Below are 19,698 nucleotides of genomic sequence, written 5' to 3' on the forward strand. Positions count from 1 at the left end.
CAAAAACAATACAAAAATCAAAACTGAAAATCATAAACTTAATAATAAGAAATGAAAAACATTAAAACCACTAACTAAAACAATTAAAGACTAAAGATAAGTGAGATGAAATTAAAAAGTTACAACTGTTCAATTCATATCAAAAGCCCATCTTTAAAGCATGTGCCATATATATAAATGTATATATATATACACACACACACACACACAGTGAATTCAAAACGTATTCAGACCTCTTCACTTTTTTCACATTTTGGTTTGTCGTAGCCTTGTGCTAAAAACATTACAATTCATTTTCTCCCACATCAAGTAACACTCAACACCCATAATGGCAAAGCTAAACAGGATTTTAGTGATTTTTACAAACTTATTAGAAAATACAATCAAAATCAACACAAGTATTCATACTCTTTTACTCTTGTTGAAGCCCCTTTGGCCGTGATTCCAGCCTGCAGTCTTCTAGGGTGTGATGTGACAAGCTTCACACACCTGGATGTGGGGAGTTTCTGCCGTTCTTTTCTAGATCTGACAGACTGGATGGAGACCATCAGTGGACAGCTATTTTCAGGTCACTCCAGAGATGTTCCGTTAGGTTCAAGTCTAAGCTCTGGCCAGGCCACTGAGGGACGTTCCCAAAGTTGTCCCTAATCCATTTCTGTGTTGCCTTTGCATTCTGTTTAGGGTCATTGTCCTGTGAGAAGGAGAACTTTTGTACCAGTCTGAGGTCAAGAGAGCTCTGGAGCAGGCTTTCATTAAGGGTATTTCTGTACTTTGCTCTGTTCGGCTTTTCCTGCTGCTGAAAAAGAACCCCACAGCATGATGGGGCTGCCACCAGCATGCTTCACTGTTGGAATGGTGTGGCATCAAGTTTGTGTGGGGAAAAATTATTTTAAGTGATTTTAGCACAAGGCTGTAACATAACAAAATGGGAAAATAGTGAAAGGGCTGAGTACTTTCTGAATCCACTGTGTATGTGTATAAGTGTATATATACATAAACACATGCACACACACACACACACACACACACACACACACACACACGCACACTCACACAGATGTCTTTTGGCATTTGGAATAAGACAGGCAGGGTCGTAGAGTGTCATAGTGGTCAGCACATCTCCCATGAGGACCTGACCCTGACTGATTGCTGGCTGTTGTCTGCACAGAGTTGGCATATTCTTCCCATAACTATTTGGGTTTTCTCCTAAAGATGCATATTTAATACTGATTGGCCTCTCTAAATTAATACTGTGAAAAGCTCTATATAAAATAATATATACACGTTATAAATTGGCCTAGTAAAAGGCTGTATTTGTACAGGTGTGTCCTGACATCTGACATGTCAGTCAAGACTGGTTGCTGCCTTGTGCCCAGTGGGTACTAGGGCACACTCTAGTTCCATGTAACTATGTATCAGTAAGTGGGGTCAAACAATGGATGAATTAGATGCATAAACAACCTCTTATAGTCGGAAAAGGTAACCAAAACTTGAATTTTTGAGGAACGCATATCATCCCTAAACTGACAATATAAACACAAATGCTGAGAGAGAGAGAGAGATGAAAATTTTGACAAACCTGATGAATTCCATTTTTAGACAGTTACATCCACTGTATTTTAAAGAAAGGGTTAACCCACTCGGGCGATCTTCTGTGTTCTAGTCATGAAATATCAGATCTTTGGTGACGGCACCTTTGAGCCCATAGAATCATTAAGCTCTCAATAAATACATTTGACTATGAGAAGGACAAAAGTTCTTGCAAGCTTAGGTCTTGTGCATTAGTTTACATGTCAAGCTGAGACAGAAGATAGTCCACACACTTTTAAAAATACTTTCGGTAAGAACACCCTTAGACGTACCTAGAAAGCCAAGCTGGGAATTGTCCACCATGAATTCGATGCTGTAAACCTCCAAAGGTTTGGCGTCCTGGAAAAGGAAAAATACATCGTAATGTATTATCCAACAAGGCACTTACTTTTTACTGCTGGACATTTATAACAAAATATTTCCCTCAGATGAACAATACAGATGCTTAATAGCACCACACACACATAAAGCAAATATATATTTTTTTACGTCGAAGAGTGTCTCACAAACAGAATAATCTCACCCAGTCTGGACATTTGCACTGTGTTAGCTGCCAGCTGCAAACTCGGGCCACCTGCATTACAAAGACCCTCAGCAGCAGCCCATTTATGTCATGAGCAGAACTCCTATGGACAAGGAGAGCCTTGAAGCAGAAGGCTTCCTGGCGACTTCAGCTCAACTCTCCCTCATTCAGTGCCCACCTTTCTGACGCTACACTGACAGGTTACAACAATTCAGTGCCTTTTAAAAAGTCCAGGCTTGTCAAGTCAGAGAAGGAAGTTGGTAAAAATGTATCGACTCTGAATCTGACTTTGTATAATGTAAATTGTAACAAAATGTGTTTAAATTTCCAATTTTACTTATACTAATTTAATTACATCATATATTTTTCTTCTAACCTTTTGGTTAGAAAATAATTAGGGAGCTTTGCCCCCTGCTCGCTGGCCAAAACCCAAGCACACTCTGCTCACGTTGAGAAGTGGGGATGCTGAACGCACGCTAAGGAGATGCAGTCTGATCAGCTGCTGTCTTTCTCCTGCTGCTACTGCGCTGCGTGTTCTGCTTGTCACGCTGTGCGTCGATCATTTAAAAGCCTGTACAGCAGCTGTCCTTTTGTCTCACTGACTTGTCTAGTGGGACGTTAAAAATGTCTCAGAGAAAATCACGTATTGTCTCCTTCCAAGCCTTCCAAGATTTTTTTTGATAATAGAGAGAAATAAAAAAGCCACTGCGGTATCGCTACACCAACACATTAAGGGGGCTAAAAAGTAGCCTGATGATTTACAATGGCAGTGATCAAATGCCTAGTGTCTTGTATGTTTGTGTGCTTTCAGTCAACATAGTAAATATACAATCACCGGCCACTTTATTAGGTACACCTGTTCAATGGTTTGCTAACACAAATATCTAACCAGCCAATCACATGGTAGCAACTCAATGCATTTCAGCCCATAGACATTAATAAAATGACCTGCTGAAGTTCAAAGCATGAGAAATGGGGAAGAGGAAAAGTGACCGATGTGGTTTTGAATGTGGTGTGGTTGTTGGTGCCAGACATGCTGGTCTGAGTATTTCAGAAACTGATGATCTACTGGGATTTTCACACACAACTATCTCTAGAGTTTACAGAGAGTGATCTGGAAAAGGGAAAATATCCAGTCAGTGGCAGTTCTCTGGGTGAAAATGCCTTGTTGATGCCAGAGGTCAGAGGAGAATGGCCAAACTGTTTCGAGCTGATAGAAAGGCAACATTAACTCAAATAAGCACTCGTTGCAATCGAGGTATGCAGAAGAGCATCTCTGATCACACAACACGTCAAACCTTGAAGCAGGTGGGCTACAGCAACAGGAGACCATAGCGGGTGACACGCCTGTCAGATAAGAACAGGAAACTGAGGGTACAATTCACATAGGTGCATCAAAATTGGACAACAGAAGATTGGAAAAACACTGCCTAGTCTGATGAGTCTCGATTTCTGCTACGACTTTCAGATGGTAGGCTCAGACTTTGGCATCAACATCTTTAAAGCATGGATCCATCCTGCTTTGTATCAATGGTTCAGGCTGGTGGTGGTGGTGTAATGGTGTGAAGGACATTTTCTTGGCACACTTTGGACACCTTAGTACCGACTGAGCATCGTTTAAATGCCACAGGCTACCTGAGTATTGTTGCTGACCATGTACATCCTCTTATGACCACAGTGTACCCATCTTCTGATGGTTACTTTCAAGCAAGATAACATGCCACGTCACAAAGCTCAAATCATCTCAAACTGGTTTCTTGAACATGACAGTGAGTTCTCTGTACTCCAGTAGCCTCCATAATCACCAGATCTCATTCCAATAGAGCACTTTTGGGAGGTGGTGGAACAGGACATTCACATCATAGATGCGCAGCCGACAAATCTGCAGCAATTGTGTGATGCTATCAAGTCATTATGGACCAAAATCCCAAAGGAATGTTTACAGCACCTCGTTGAATCTATGCCACAAGGAATTATGGCATATGGGGCCCAACCTGGTACTAGCAAGGTGTACCTAACAAAGTGGCAAGTGAGTGTATTGGTCTAATTAAAAACAGAGGAGCCGGAGTCGGTGGTACCATAAATTGAGAAGTCAAAGTTGGACTTGAATGTTTTGTCTACCAACTCCACAGCCCTGCTTTTGTCACTGAACGTCATCACAAAGTACAGAGAAATGCAGTACAACAGTAAGAAAACAAAAGCTGTCTGACAGAACCTTAGGAAGGTGAGGTCAACTTGGGCCACACCGATATTAAACTACATGATAGTTACCACTTCATTAACCAAGACAAATTACTTTAAAGTCATTAGGACCAGAACGATAAAAACAAAGAATTTTGCTGTTGTATATAAGGTGTTGTCTGAAATGGCAGAATGTATGCCCAGGTCAGTTTTGTCAGTGATAAGTAAAGGTCATGTGCTTTTGAACCAGATGTACTGAAGCCAAGAAGAGTGCTTAAGGTTATATTATTTCTGCGAGGAACAAACATAAAACGTGTTTTCTTTTCATGGATGGGTCAGTCTCTGATAAAAGTATTTACAGTATTTCACTAATGTAAGAATTCAGTCTTACCCGACTAACAAGAGAAAGCGTCTTGCTCTCCTCCTGGTAACGGAGAATTGAAATGCTCTTCATGACGTCAGCTGCGAGGATGAAATTTTTGATGCTAAACATCTGGTGGATGTATAGTTGGGTATCAATGAAGGCCATCCCAGTGAGCTCGTTATCCTTCAAACTCCAAAGGAAAATCTTATTGAAGAGTGAAAGAAACAAATCAAATAAAGTTAAGGTCAATGCAATTTCACGGCTAGGATCTGAATGTCATTATCATCACATTACTCAAGAAATACGTGGACCAAATGACTGGATAATACGAAATGATAATAATAAAAAAAAGGATAATCATCACACTTTTGATTGATATGAAATGTGTGGACCAAATGAACTGATAATAGGAAGTGATAATAAAAAAAAGTATAATCATCACAATTTTGACTTATATGACAATTTAATTACAAAACAATCCACTCTTAAAAAGCCTGTGTATTATTTTACCTTTGTTTAGCAAAGAGAAATGTTAACAAAATACAAACATCATCTTTAGACCCTACTCACACTGTGCCCAATGGTTTGGGAAAAAATTGAAGTTTCCCAAACAGACAACGGCCCAGATGGGGCCACTGCTATAAGAGACCTTCAGATTCTAAAACCTGCTGATTCTAATGGCTGCTACAGGAAACAACATTTTAGTTTGACATTACCAGACTAGCTCTGCTAGAGCTGTTTGTGATATATTTAGTTTATTTTTTTATTTGATATACTTTATTAATCTCTGAGGTGGAATTATACTCCTGTAGTATTACTGATGTATCACAGTGACATTCCATACCAGTTACAAAAGCAGCAGAACTTGAAAGGCGGATGTGAAGTTACGTGAAAATATTACCTTTTGACCAATGGCAGAGACGAGGTAACCATTACAATGGCATAAAGCAGTGACAGGTCCCTTCTGTTCTTTCTCATACAGGACTTTAAACTTATTTTTTGTGAGTGGCTGTCCGGGCTCTGGGACCACTTCAATAATATCTATGATTAAAATCTGTAAATCAAAGTAAGATCAGCTGTAGTAACACTGCTTACAAAATATCATTTTGAACACAAAAGATGACACTTTCAGGAAAGCTTAGCATGCGATATTACTGAAATATACTCTTGAAACTATTTTCTAAATACCAATACAATTCTATAAAGGGCCTCTGTTCAACAGACTAATGAGAAATGATGGCTTACTCTTCCCCTACAAGTGACCTCTTCTCCTTGCATTAGACACGTTCCTGCTGCAATGTAACCCTTTAAGCCAGACACAGTTTCTTCACTTTTCAAAGCCACCGTTTTCATGCAGGTTATGTGTTCCCACTCTTCAAGTTCAATTCTGTGTGAGAAGAAAAATGATCACTCATATGTAAGAAAACAGACTGCCAAAAAAGTTGCCCAGATGGACTCTTAAAATGTACAGAAGGCTGTGAGTAAATTATAACTGATACAAGATGGAGTAGTGCTGCTGTTGCTTGGGTGGTAAATATAACCAGAAGTACTTTCTCATACTTCCATTATTGCAAGTTATTAGGTATCCACTACCTACAGGCCTAAAAGGAGCCATGTTCTTATCAGCCCTTAGCTAAACAGATTTCATTGTCCTCTTATACATTACAGAAGCATCTTGCAGAAGGCACTAACGTGGAGTGATGCTCGCTGTACTGTTTACCTTTTACCAAGATTAACAACTGCACATTTAAAACACGGACATTTTGAATGGCCACTGACTCATTCCATCTGAAATCTACTGTACCTGCATTGATTTTGCATTTGCTTTTACATAGTCTTCTTGTTTGTGTATTTTACTGAGCTATCCCTCGTTTTTTTGTGTATATGTTATGTAATTGGAATTCAATCTGTACACTTGTTATAGTGTGCTGAGACTGTACTAATGTGATAATGGATAAACTGATTATTATTGTCTTTACTGTCATTGCACATATGCAATACAATGAAATTTACTGTGCAACTCCTATATAAAAATAATTTGTAACATAGTACAGTAAAACCTCGATTGTCCAACAGGGGTCAGGACCGAGGGCGTGACGGATAAGGGAAAGGACAGATAACAGAACAACTACTTTAAAAATGATATACAGTAGGTTAGTTTAGCAAATAGTCGTTATTTATTTACAAAACAAAAATACTTTAAATAACATTATATATTGTGGCGAGTGGCTGGGGCTGCTGCTCAGCCGGGATGCCCAGAAGGACCCCATGAGGGGGCAACTGCCTGGTTGCTTTGGGGATCACGGGTACAGAGCTTTGAAGCGCAACCCTGTAGGGGCCCGTGGTCACCGACAGGGGGTGCCCAGGTGCCTTTGGAGCCCTGGATCTCAGCACTTCCGCCACACCCGGAAGTGCTGGGGGGGGGAAGAGCACCGGGGACACCCGGAGTGCTTCCGGGTGTGCAGCCGGCACTTCCGCCACACAGGGGAGTGTCGGGAAGCACCTGGAGCCCATCCGGGCATGTATAAAAGGGGCCGGTCAGAAGAAAAGGCATTGTGAAAAGGCCAGGACTTAAAGGGGTGATTGGTGCTGCGGCACTGGGTTGTGCTCACTAACTGTAAATACTATAGTGTAAAATAAACGTGTGTGGTAAAATCATCATGTCTACCTGTCTGTGTCCGGGCTGTACCCCACAATATATAATATTCAACTGTTCATTTTTAGCATGATTCATTGTTTTATGATTTTTAAAATTACATTTTTTTCAATTTTGTCAGCATCACACTTTATATCGTTCACTGATGTTCTTCCTACTCTGTAAATCAAAGCAATACTTGAAGCAGTTTCGCAGTTATGCAAACGTTTAATAATTTCAATTTTTTTTTGACAATTACTACACTACACATTTATGTTTATAAGCCATTACAATGTACAGTAGATTAATTATAAGAAAAGAGAAAAGCTATAAAATACCATTAAAATGGAAGGTAAGTAAATGACACTGCGGTTTCAAAATGTGGCATGACACGTGGTGCTGGAGAAGTCAGAACACTATGCACGAGTACAGGGGAGACGTGTTCCAATGTGCACAGCAGTACGACAGTAATAGGTAGGCGATAACACGTGGGTCATTTTTTTTTTTGTCCTTGACGGTTAACAGAGACCGACGTTTAATCAAGTGACTGATAATCGAAGTTTTGATGTAAATATAAAATAAGTAAGAAAGCAGTATTTAAAAAAAAAATACCGACAAACATTAAGCAAGAGAAGCAGCGATCACACTAAAAATACTGTGTGAAATAAAATTAATAAAATAAATATGCCCAGAGTAATACTAATTGTATACTTCTGCAGTACCGTTTAAGTTCTCCCGAGCTTGATTTTACTCCATACTTTCCGGTATTTTATAATGTCGGTCATATAAGTTGAAGGCGGAAAACTCACACTATTGGTCCAAGAGATTACAATATGCTAACGCCCACCCGTGAGAGTAACCACGGAGCTCACTGCCTTTTTTTCTATGTATTGTGCCTACGTGAGCACACGGTAATACCTGAACTATTCCAAAGTGACGTTTGCACTGTTTAGTGTTTTTTGTATCTCACACCATCATACACCTTTATCGTAAGAGCAGCCCTTATTTACGATGGAGCATTTGATCAGAAGAAAATATGAAGCTGGTTTCAAATTAAAAGTCGTTGAAGTGGAGAAAGAAATTGGTAACTGTGCTGCTGCGACAAAATTCGATGTGTCTGAGAAACTGGTGCGAGACTGGAGGAAGCAAGTAAATGAAAAAAGTGTCACATTTTTCAACGGGCGTATAAGTCGGAGTCTGATTTTTATGATCGATTTTTCGGATTTCAAGACCCGACTTATACGCGAGAATATATGGTAATTAATTTGTGACAGCTTTTAAATTGTTAAACCCATATATTACTGCACATAAGAGACAGTCGTGCTAAGAAGATGCTTTTTAGGAAAGCAGTGTTCTTACAGAGTTCACTTCAATAATGGCTCTGTGATAATAACTGCTTTTTAAGGCTGGAAGTACATGACTTTATAGCCCTGTAGCGTCTCCCAGCAGGCAACATGGTAAAAAGGTGGTGGCCGGGATGAGTAGAGTCTTGCAGGATACCTGCAACCTTCCAGGGGCATCATGTTCTAAAAATGTCCGCTAATGAGTTTAAAGAGCAGCCAATTATCTCCTGACTCTCTGTAGGGCCTTTCTGTTTGCGGCTGTAGTACAACAGGCAATTTTTGAGTTGTATTGACTAATTCCATCCGTATCCAACATTGTATCAACATGCACATTGATAAATATTTCATTATATTGGTTCAAGGCCCTTACTTTGACACGTCTGGCCCTTAAGTGCAAATATCTTGGACTAAAACTAGTACCTCTGAGAAGATTCGAGGGCTGATACAGAGGAGAAGTAAAAGGGCTTCCTCTAGACAAAAATGTATCTCCTGCAGTGTATGGTTGTATGGTTGAATTTACGTGAATTATCTCAGTAAAGGCAATTTGAAAATTATGTGGTGGCCGCAACAGACAGAATCTGACTTAATTCTACTTGTTTACGAGAGGCTAACGGGTAATTTGATCACACATAGCACACAGCTCTGCCAGTAGTTTAGATGTAACTAAGGTCAACTGAGCATGGATGCTAAATTGTAGGACTGCACTAACGTGTGATGTGGTTACATGGTTACCACATCATTTTTAAATTGCCTTTACTTTTTGATTTACCCTCGTACATCTGTGGTCCATTAAGGTTATCGTAAAGTTCAGAAATGCAGACTGGAGAATGTGCATGGCAGATGTAACCAGAAGTAGCAAACGCAATGGCTCCCCACACGCAACACATTTATCTCACATCTCTTGTATACAAAGTGATTGCGCTGCCAGCACTATAGTGTACATTATATTATTTTAATGTAAGCTTTCCCTATTTACAAATAAAAAGTTTACTGCACAACACTGTAAACTTTGACTCGTAAGAAGCAGCTGCACCCAATCTCGTAAATCGTGTGTTTCCGGAGCATAGTAGCGTTATCTCTCTGAATATATTACAAACTGCACACTGCAGTAGCCCAAATAGCTTTTCTAAATGCTGTATAATATGCTGTTTGAACAACATCCAAATCGCATAACGTCCTGTTTCACAGAATGTATCGTGAGTGTTAAGCGGCGTATACCAGAACATACAATGGAATTAGTGAACTGCTCCATCAGCACACATTTACAAAAGGGGGAAAAAAGGTGGATGCTATTCCCACATTCAAAAGAAAAGAAAGTAAGATAGAATGTTTCAGATGAATGACTTTCATCAGGTCTGTGACATGTTGGTGTTATACTGCATATGAGTGCGGCAGGGCTGAGACGTAAACATGACGAGAACTGTCATCTGAGTCACTGACAGGCCACTTGATGAAGACTCTACAGCCAAACACTGTCTGTTACTTTCCTTTCATTTTTTAAGTACTGTATATCGTAGATGCAGAAAAGCAGTAACAATCATAAGCAATTGCATTTATTCTAGAATAAATAGGAAAAACCTCTTATCATTATGTTTTTTTCTGCCTTATACAATTTCTTGTATTAGGAATTTGTTAGTTTTCGCATACCCCATGGGGTCAGAGCGCAGGGTCAGCCATTGTACAGTGCCCCTGGAGCAATTACAGGTTAAGGGTCTTGCTCAAGGTCCCAGCAGAGTAGGATCTCTTTTGGGAGTGACGGGGATTTGTATGGCCTCTTTGCAACAAGTGATGAAAAGGAGGTACAAAAATAATGAGCAATGATAACAGATTATGTCTTTTTCTCTTCTATTTGTGCCAATACCATTAATATTAACCAGTGAAAAGATGCCGGTGTGTGTAAACATTTTGGTTTTACTTCAGTTTCCCTCTCGCTGGATTCCCTTTGGCTCCTTACCGCGTATTTGGGATTGTCTCCCAGCTGATTGGTGAAATAAGCTGAATGGAAAACCTCTCCTGCAGTGGGCTTATGTATCTCTCATCTGAAACACAAAGAGGCTTTGATAAGAATAACAGTTCATGAAAAGGAAACACAAAGCAATTTGTCAAAGTCAATGTAAATACTGTTAAAATATATAAAAATGTACTTTCAACTGGTATTTTTTTTATTATCGCTCTTATTTCTTAGGTACATAATCCATGATATTTTCCAGTAAAATTAAGCTGTAGAATATAAAACTGTATAAAAGAATATACACTGCTCAATAAAATAAAATTAAAGGACCACTTTTTAATGAGAGTACAGCATCAAGTCAATGAAACTTCTGGGCTATTGATCTGGTGCACTAGAGGGGCAACAATGAGACGACCCCCAAAACAGGAATACAATCGTTTAACAGGTGGAGGGAGGCCATAGACATCTTTCCCTCCTCATTTGTTTTTTCACTCGTTTTGCATTTGGCTATGGTCAGTGTCACTACTGGTAGCATGAGGCCATACCTGGAACTTACAGAGGTGGCACAGGCAGTCCAACTTCTCTAGAATGGCACGTCAATACCTGCCATTGCCCGAAGGCTTGCTGTGTCTCCCAGCACAGTCTCAATGGCATGTAGGAGATACCAGGAGACAGGCAGTTACTCTTGGAGAGCTGGACAGGGCCGTAGAAGGTCCTTAACCCATCAGCGGGACTGGAATCTGCTGCTTTGGGCAAGGAGGAACAGGATGAGCACTGCCAGAGCCTACAAAATGACCTCCAGCAGGCCACTGGTGTCAATGTCCCTGACCAAACAATCAGAAACAGACTTCATGAGGGTTGCCTGAGGGCCTGACGTCCTCTAGTGGGCCCTGTGCTCACTGCCTGGCACCGTGGAGCTCAACTGGCATTTGCCATAGAATAGCAGAATTGGCAGATCCACCACTGGCACCCCGTGCTTTTCACAGATGAGAGCAGGTTCACCCTGAGCACATGTGACAGACATGAAAGGGTCTGGAGAAGCCGTGGAGAACGTTATACTGCCTGTAACATCGTTCAGCATCGTTTGGTGGTGGGTCAGTGATGGTCTGGGGAGGCATATCCTTGGAGGGACGCACAGACCTCTACAGGCTAGACAACGGCACCTTGACTGCCATTAGGTATCAGGATGAAATCCTTGTATCCACTGTAAGAGCCTGTGCTGGTGCAGTGGGTCCTGGGTTCCTCCTGGTGCACAACAATGCCCGGCCTCATGTGGCGAGAGTATGCAGGTAGTTCCTGGAGGATGAAGGAATTGATACCATTGACTGGCCCCCATGCTCACTCGCCTGACCTCAATCCAATAGAACACCTCTGGGTGGGACATTATGTTTGGGTCCATCTGACGCTGCCAGCATCCGTCGTCTCATTACGACAATGTCAGGCATGCATATAAGCATGTGGGAGCCATACAAACTACTGAGTATGAGTTGGAGTTGCTACAATGAAATTTCGGCCAAATGGACTAGCCTACCTGCTGCATCATTTGTTCACTTTGATTTTCAGGGTGTCTTTGAATTCAGCCCTCTGTAGGTTGATAATTTTCATTTCCATCAAACAATTTGGCATCCTCTCGTTCCTAACACATTACCCATTCCATACCAGTAGAGATATCCAGCAGGATTTTTTTCCCATTGAGATCCGATGTGTTTTCAAAAGTGTTTTTATTTTTTAAGCAGTTTAGATACGTTTTAGCAGTGCATGGGAGTGGATACATTTTAGTTTGCTTATTTTAATCCATTTTTTATTTGTTATAGCAGTTTTTTAACTTGTGCATCAAGAGGAAACAAGACATAACAAAAATGCACTTTGACTTTGCTAGCAAAACAGCTAAATGGAAGCAATTCGTTCAGAGACTGTAGCATTTGGAGTGGCCTAAGGTAACCAATGCATGCCAGTCCCGTCATAAGGGAATGCCCACTTTCACTGAAAACCACCAGGTGTGTTAAAAATCACTGCTCTAGTAGTGAAGTCCTCTGGGACGACAGAAATCTCTACCTCAGTAATCTAACTCAGCAGGAGATTGGACTGTTGTGGAATTTTTATAAAAGCGTGTCAAAACGTCTGTCGATCTGTTATATAAATGGTGGGCTGGGTGGTCTCCAAACTAACACTTCAAAAATTGCTTTGCCGGCATGTTCCCTAACTAACATGAAGACGGTGTGCACTTACGAAACTTCAGTAGTGACCACCCTGTCATGCACCCCTTAGTTCTCTGTGATAATACACTAAGCGCTTTGTCCTTGCCTGCCAGTGGGAACTGATTTACGACATCTCCTAGTTTTGCTTGCTGGTTCTGTCATGTTATGTGATGTATTTCTTTTTATCCAAAGGCATTTGGGAAACTATTTATGTCGATTCCAGAACTGCAAGGTGACAGAATGTTAATGAAGTCAACTTAAGGGATCTATAAATTATGTAGGATAATATACATGTTTATTTCCAAATAAATTAAACCCTTTGGCCTGTCACATAAATATATAAGGTATAAAACAGAGGTCAGGAAAGGCTTCATCCCATAAAAATTATTCTATTGGAGATGTCTAGTCAAAAAAAAAAATAGTGACCCGATATAAAAATGGGAATAGCAATGGATGAAGTCTTTTGGAATATGATCAGAATATGACCATAACTTTACCATACCGAATAATCCCAGCATCTTAATTTTCATAATGTAGCATAACAAACTGTTCAACTTTTTAAAAACATTGCTTAAAAAATATTAGATGGTTATGGTGCTGGAGAGAAAAGCACAATTTTTCAATGGCTTAAAAATTCACGCCAGCACTGCTATTTCTAATAATAATAATAATACATTTTATTTATATAGCGCCTTTCCCATGCTCAAGGCACTTACAGAATATAAGAAAGAACGGCAGAGTATACAGTATATAGCATTGTACAAACCAGATAAATAAATAAAGAAGATTAAGACAGTAAATTCAGGTTACATGAGCATCTTGACAGAGAGGTAAACTGAGAGAAGGGTAATGAAGTCAAGTAGAACTAAAAGCCTTCCTGAACAGATGAGTTTTGAGTTGTTTTTTAAAAGAATTCATGGAGTCGGCTGATCTGATTAATTTCGGTAGGCCATTCCAGAGTCTGGGCGCTATACAGCTGAAGGCCCTGCTGTCACCCATGGAGTGTAGATGAGTGTGGGGCAAAACAAGATTACCAGAATCAGAGGACCTTAGTGGGCGGACAGGCACATAGTGATGGAGAAGGTCACTGATGTAGTTTGGTGTGAGGTTATTTAAGGCTTTGTAGGCTATTAGTAGGATTTTATATTTGGTTTTGTAAGACACAGGGAGCCAGTGAAGACGGAGCAGGATGGGTGTGATGTGCTCGCTGTTGCTGGTCCGAGTAAGGACTCTTGCAGCCGAGTTTTGAATCAACTGGAGCTGTGATATAAGATTAGAAGGGGCACCTGCCAGCAGAGAGTTACAATAATCGAGGTGGGCTGTGATAAAAGCATGGACAAGTTCTAAAGGCTGACTGATGCCCCTTGTGACCGTACTATTCGAGCAGCACGTTTGACCTTAGCGAATGCTTTCACCAACATGTGAACTGTGCAGAGTACAAAAACAGAACCCTTTCAAATATAAAGAGAAACTTAAAATGAAGAAAACTTGCATTCTTTTATTCAGACGACTTAACATAATTATTTTTTTCTTTTAGGAAATGCCATGAGGTATAATTATTTGATATTAATTTATATGAATTCCAGACATGTTAGTATCAATACTTTTTATTCTTGTAAAGATTATTAAACAAGTAACTTTCTCACCCTTTTCTATGACTTCGAATTCTTTCTCTTCGCCAGTCATTCTAGGGATACGTGTGCAAATTTCATGCACGCTTGTGCAGACAGCATACACCTGTACAAAAAATAAGATGCTCTAGAATCATCTATTTTTGAAAACCTGTAGAAATAAAAACTATTTAACATATTACTGAGAAACATACAAAATGGAAAAGGATATTAAAGTTCTTTTTTTACAAAACAAACTGAGTGCAATAATTAACCCACAAGGGCACATATGAGAGAAGAAACTGTATTAAAAATAAAAACACTAAAAACAGATATGTCCCATTCTCAGTTTGAAAATGTTCAACTGTTTTGTTTGCCTTAAAATGATTAATATGAAAAAAAGCATTGATTCTCAGCATTATATGATTAAAATATATCTATACTAATAAAAGGCAAAGCCCTCACTCACTCACTCACTCACTGACTCATCACTAATTCTCCAACTTCCCGTGTGGGTGGAAGGCTGAAATTTGGCAGGTTCATTCCTTACAGCTTCCTTACAAAAGTTGGGCAGGTTTTATATCGAAATTCTACGCGTAATGGTCATAACTGGAAGCTGTTTTTCTCCATTTACTGTAATGGAGATGAGCTTGAACGCCGTGGGGGCGGAGTTTCGTGTGACATCATCACGCCTCCCACGTAATCACGCAGTACATAGAAAACCAGGAAGACCTCAAAAAAGCGCTGAAGAAAACATGCATTATATAATTGAGAAGGCAGCGAAACAATAAGCGAGCGAGTGACATATACTACCATATTCATGAGTTCTGCTACTTCGGAAACAAAGCACGATGTAAACCTACACTTTAAGTTCATAGACAGGCTGCTGCTGGCGTTTGTAATTTAGTGCCTGCCCATATAAGGCCGTCCGTCAGCGGCAATCCAATAGCAAACTCCCACTAAATATTCACGGGTTAAGGACTGTGCTTATGGAGAGGAAGATGAGATGGTCAGGGTGGTGTTTGACACAAACTCAGCGAAACTGCGAGAGAAAGTTTTAAGTGCCAGGACTAAGGTAACATTAAATACAGCCACGGACATAGCAGGAGATGGCACCAGCACAGCTGGGAACCTTCGATGCATGTACACCGGCGGCTCACGTGAACTGGCGCAGTGCACAGATAAAAGACAACAGTTCCAAAGAGCTGAACAAAACCGAATTACACAATTGAAAAGGCAGCAAAAAATATGAAGCGTCTGATAAGCATATTCATAAATCCAGCTACTGCGGAAACAAAGCACACGGTGGAAAAAGTCAATGTCCCGCTAAAGGAAGACAGTGTAAAAAAAACCCGTGCATGCAGTGTGTCAGGTCTCAGATAAAGAAGAAGACAAGCTGTTTATTGATGCAGTAAGAAACGAATCGATGAATGAAACCTGTCATCTTTACAACGATTGACAAACACGGAATGTAACTTGAACACAACACATCCTACAAATACAACCTGATTGAAAGAAATAATGATAATCAAATCCTTGATGACAGCAACACTCAGTAACACTCACAAAACAAATACTGTATATTGACAGTCATGTTACGTTATTTTTAAAATGTTCCCTTTTCTTTATCTAGCTTTTTTAACACACTACTTCTCCGCTGCGATACGCGGGATATATATATGTATATATATATATATCCCGATCTACATACTCGAATAATGGATACTTTATTCGCCATCAATGATTGTTTTGGTAAAGCCATACTCAGTGTATTCATTAGATGAACGGTAAAAAAGTAAGAGCGAGGGAGGATGCAGGCTGTAGTCTTGCGTCAACTCTATCTGAATTGCGCGATCACATTTCAAAAATATATCTTTTCAAGTTCTATTTAGTCCATATTTGTCAAACTCAAGGGCCGGGCCACATCCGTGTAATTATATCCGGCCCGAGATCATTTTATATACTGTATTATTGTTATTAATGGCCCGGGTATATGAAGCGCTGGTAACACAATAAACTACAGATCCCATAATGCAGCGCTTCAGCTGCCTTGCCAACACTTACGCGTTAATCAAGTCTAGCTTATGATGCTGCAAGTTATTGCGAAGCTAGCTCACACGATGCTGGAGAAAAGTTCATTCTGAAAATAGAGCCTTTAAAAGCGATGGGAGGCTGAGTATATGTTTACTGAACCCGTGTGTCTCATTTGTGGAGCTAATGTGGCTGTAATTACAGAATTTAATCTAAGACGGCACTATGAGACAAAACATCAGGGTAACCTGAATGCAATGCAGAAGATACAGAAAGCAGAATAATTAAATAAGAATCTGACACTTCAGCGGACGTTTTTACCCGTGCACAATCACAAAGTGATTTCAAGTGAAGCTGCTTTTATGGGAGATACAAATGTACCAGTGCACCTTGCCCCACGTTCCCTGTTGCCAAGTAATGTTAAACCAAGTCGTCACTACGGTGTTCCCAAATCGCACTTTGCTGATAAACTGAGCGCACTGAGTTTGCACGGCGCTTTGGTGACTTTGAAGAACAAAAAGTCCGTCTACATGCGGCTCGAACCTTGTGCATGTTTGGTAGCACATATCTGTGTGAGAAGCTCTTCTCAGTGATAAAGACTAACAAAACAGCACACAGGAGTCGCCTCACTGATGAGCACCTGCAATCCATCCTGAGAATCTCCACAACACAGAACCTCACACCAAACAGAAACAAATTTGTTGCCAAAAAAAGATGCCAGGCGTCCAGCTCTAAAATGACATATGAGCAAAGACAACTGAATGATTTGATTTGTTATTGCTGAAAGGAACACATTTTATTTATATTTCCAGGTTTTGTTATGCAGCATGTTCATATTTGAATTTGTATAATTTTGACAGGATATATTTTTATGGAGAGCAAAATCTTTTGGGATATTTAAAATCTAAGTTTATTTTTTATATAAAATTACATAAGAGTAAAGAAATTTCAATGTTTGTTCTTTTAATGTTTACTTTATTTCTAACTTGTATAATTTAGACAGGATATATTTTTATGGAGAGCAAAATATTATAAGTTGTTTAAGGTTTGAGTTGATTTATTCAGGAATAATATTCCTGTCTGTTTTTACCATTCCTACCAAAGATATTTCTGTCGACTAAATAAAAATTCCTTCTATTTAAAATTTAAATAGAACTTGAACAAATCTGATAGTTCATAATATCCACGCAGACTTGCACGTAAGAGTGGGAGTTATCCGTTTTAACAAGCAGCGTATTGCACTGATACGAAATAGCTGTGTGTGTATATATGTATGTATATGTATATATATGTTTATATATGTGTGTGTGTATGTATATATATATATGTATTTGTGTGTATATATGTGTGTGTATGTATATGTATGTGTATATATGTAGATATATATATGTATGTATATATGTGTATATGTATAGATATGTATATATATATGTTTATGTGTGTGTGTGTAAATATATATATTGTCACGCACGAGCGATTAGGAGGCCGCGGACTGATTCGAGAACACCTGGGAAAACATTCGCCGCCAGGGAATGGCGGGTACTAACTTTCTCCCTCTGCTTCCTTATAGAAAAAGAGACCTTCCAGCACCATAGGCCTGGTTTGACCGCAGTGCGGTACTTCCGCCCTTCCTCCGCCATCTTGCCCTGACGCCATCCTTCCCATCCTCCCTAGCGTCCTTCCCAGCTGTCCTCCACTTCCGCTCCACCCCTATAAAATGGCGCGACGCCAGGAGACGGCGCGCGCTATGAACTGTTTAGTTTGTGCTTTGACCTCTTTTTTCTTTTGTGCAAAAGTTCTGTACAATATACGGGGCCGGAAACCCCAACCCTTATTGCTGTCTCCTCGGTCCTTGACAAGTGGCGTAGTCGGCAGGATAGAGAGATCCCGAGATGACGGAGGGACAGGACCTCAACACGGTGCTACAAGCTATGAATGACCAGCTCCCGGCGCTGCAGCTCAAGCAAGCCGCCACCACCCGGGAGCTGGAGGCCACGAAGGCCAGGTTAGTGGAAGCCCAACGGGCGAGACCCGACCCGCACAGGCAGCCGCCTCCTCCTTTAGTCCCGATGGGCCCTTCGGAGGACGTCGACGCGTACCTGGGCCTGTTTGAGAGGACGCCACCCGAACGAGTGGCAGCGGTCCGAGTGGGCGCCCATCCTGGCGCCATATCTGAAGGGACCAGCGCTGGCCTATTATGACCTCCCTGAGGAGGAGGCCGCTAATTACGACCTCCTCAAGCCCGAAATACTGGCCCGCTACGGCATTAGCCCGGCCAGCAGGCGTCGAATGGCGGAACTGGGTCTTTGACCCTGAAAAGCCGCTCGCGCCCAGGCGCTCGAAGTTCTGGGGCAAGATGGGCGCTGGCTAGGCCAGAGGGACCCGGCGGGCGGAAAGTGGTCGAGCGGGTGGCCTGTGAAGTCCTGGTCAATGCGATGCCCAGTTCCCTCGCCCAGCAGGTCCGGGACACGCCTACCAAACATGTCGGGCCTCCTCGACGCCCTGGAGCGCCAGTTGGCGGTCCTCCGACTTGGGGGTCAGAAAAGCCTGCTCGCGGGAACCGCAGGGACGGGCGGCCACCCCGAAGCCCTCTCGACGCTGCAGAAGCGCCAGCCAGAGCCAGAGAGAGCCGGACCGCCGCTGTTTCAAGTGTGGCGAGACCGCCACCTACTACCAACCTGCCCCCACAACATCGCCCGAGCCTATGGACTGCACCTGGACATCGCCGGAGAGGTATTGTATCCCGCCGCATCCCTTGGCGAAGTCCAACACGGGAGTGGTGTTGCTAAATGGGCACGCCGTGGTAGCTTTGTTTGATTCCGCAGCAACATTACCATTGTCGCCGCTTTGTCTTACCGCAACAGTGGTTAAACCAGCGCTTGTTGGTCACTTGTGTGCATGGGGGACTAGGTCATATCGCTCCGCCACTGCTATGTCACCTGGAAGGGGAACCAACCCAAATGACGGTCGCTGTGTTACCTGAACCCCTTCCCAGTGATTTTGGGACAAGACTGGTCTAAAAGAATCAGCGGTAAGCCATTCGCCGCCCCGGGCCTGTTGGATCTAGTGATGAGGGGAAAAGGCACCCTCCCGCGGCCTCCACGCCGCACAAGGGCAGGCCCTAGGGCGCTGGTGTTTCGGGGACTTTTCCTGGCCACGGACCTTGACCCGAAGACTCCGCGGAGAAGGGACTAGCCAGGGAACTCTTCCCGGCCCAGGCCACAAGACCCTCTCGGCGCCTGGACCATCAGTTTCGTCCACGCCGCCTCCTT

The 19,698-nt window shown here is 41.6% G+C and overlaps 1 protein-coding gene across 1 annotated transcript in view; it reads right to left on the bottom strand.

Annotated features, from left to right (window-relative positions):
- The window catches only part of cpsf1 (cleavage and polyadenylation specific factor 1), an 87,446-nt gene that overhangs the window by 19,294 nt on the left and 48,454 nt on the right, over window positions 1-19,698 (bottom strand). Inside the window, exons 28-33 of the mRNA XM_039736683.1 lie at window positions 14,432-14,522; window positions 10,591-10,675; window positions 5,904-6,045; window positions 5,560-5,712; window positions 4,686-4,862; window positions 1,863-1,929 (exon numbers count right to left, since the gene is read on the bottom strand). Coding sequence (XP_039592617.1) covers window positions 1,863-1,929; window positions 4,686-4,862; window positions 5,560-5,712; window positions 5,904-6,045; window positions 10,591-10,675; window positions 14,432-14,522 — 715 coding nt within the window. The remainder of the gene's footprint in view (window positions 1-1,862; window positions 1,930-4,685; window positions 4,863-5,559; window positions 5,713-5,903; window positions 6,046-10,590; window positions 10,676-14,431; window positions 14,523-19,698) is intronic.

Source organism: Polypterus senegalus, chromosome 15, assembly GCF_016835505.1.
Source record: "Polypterus senegalus isolate Bchr_013 chromosome 15, ASM1683550v1, whole genome shotgun sequence".
NCBI lineage: Eukaryota > Metazoa > Chordata > Cladistia > Polypteriformes > Polypteridae > Polypterus > Polypterus senegalus.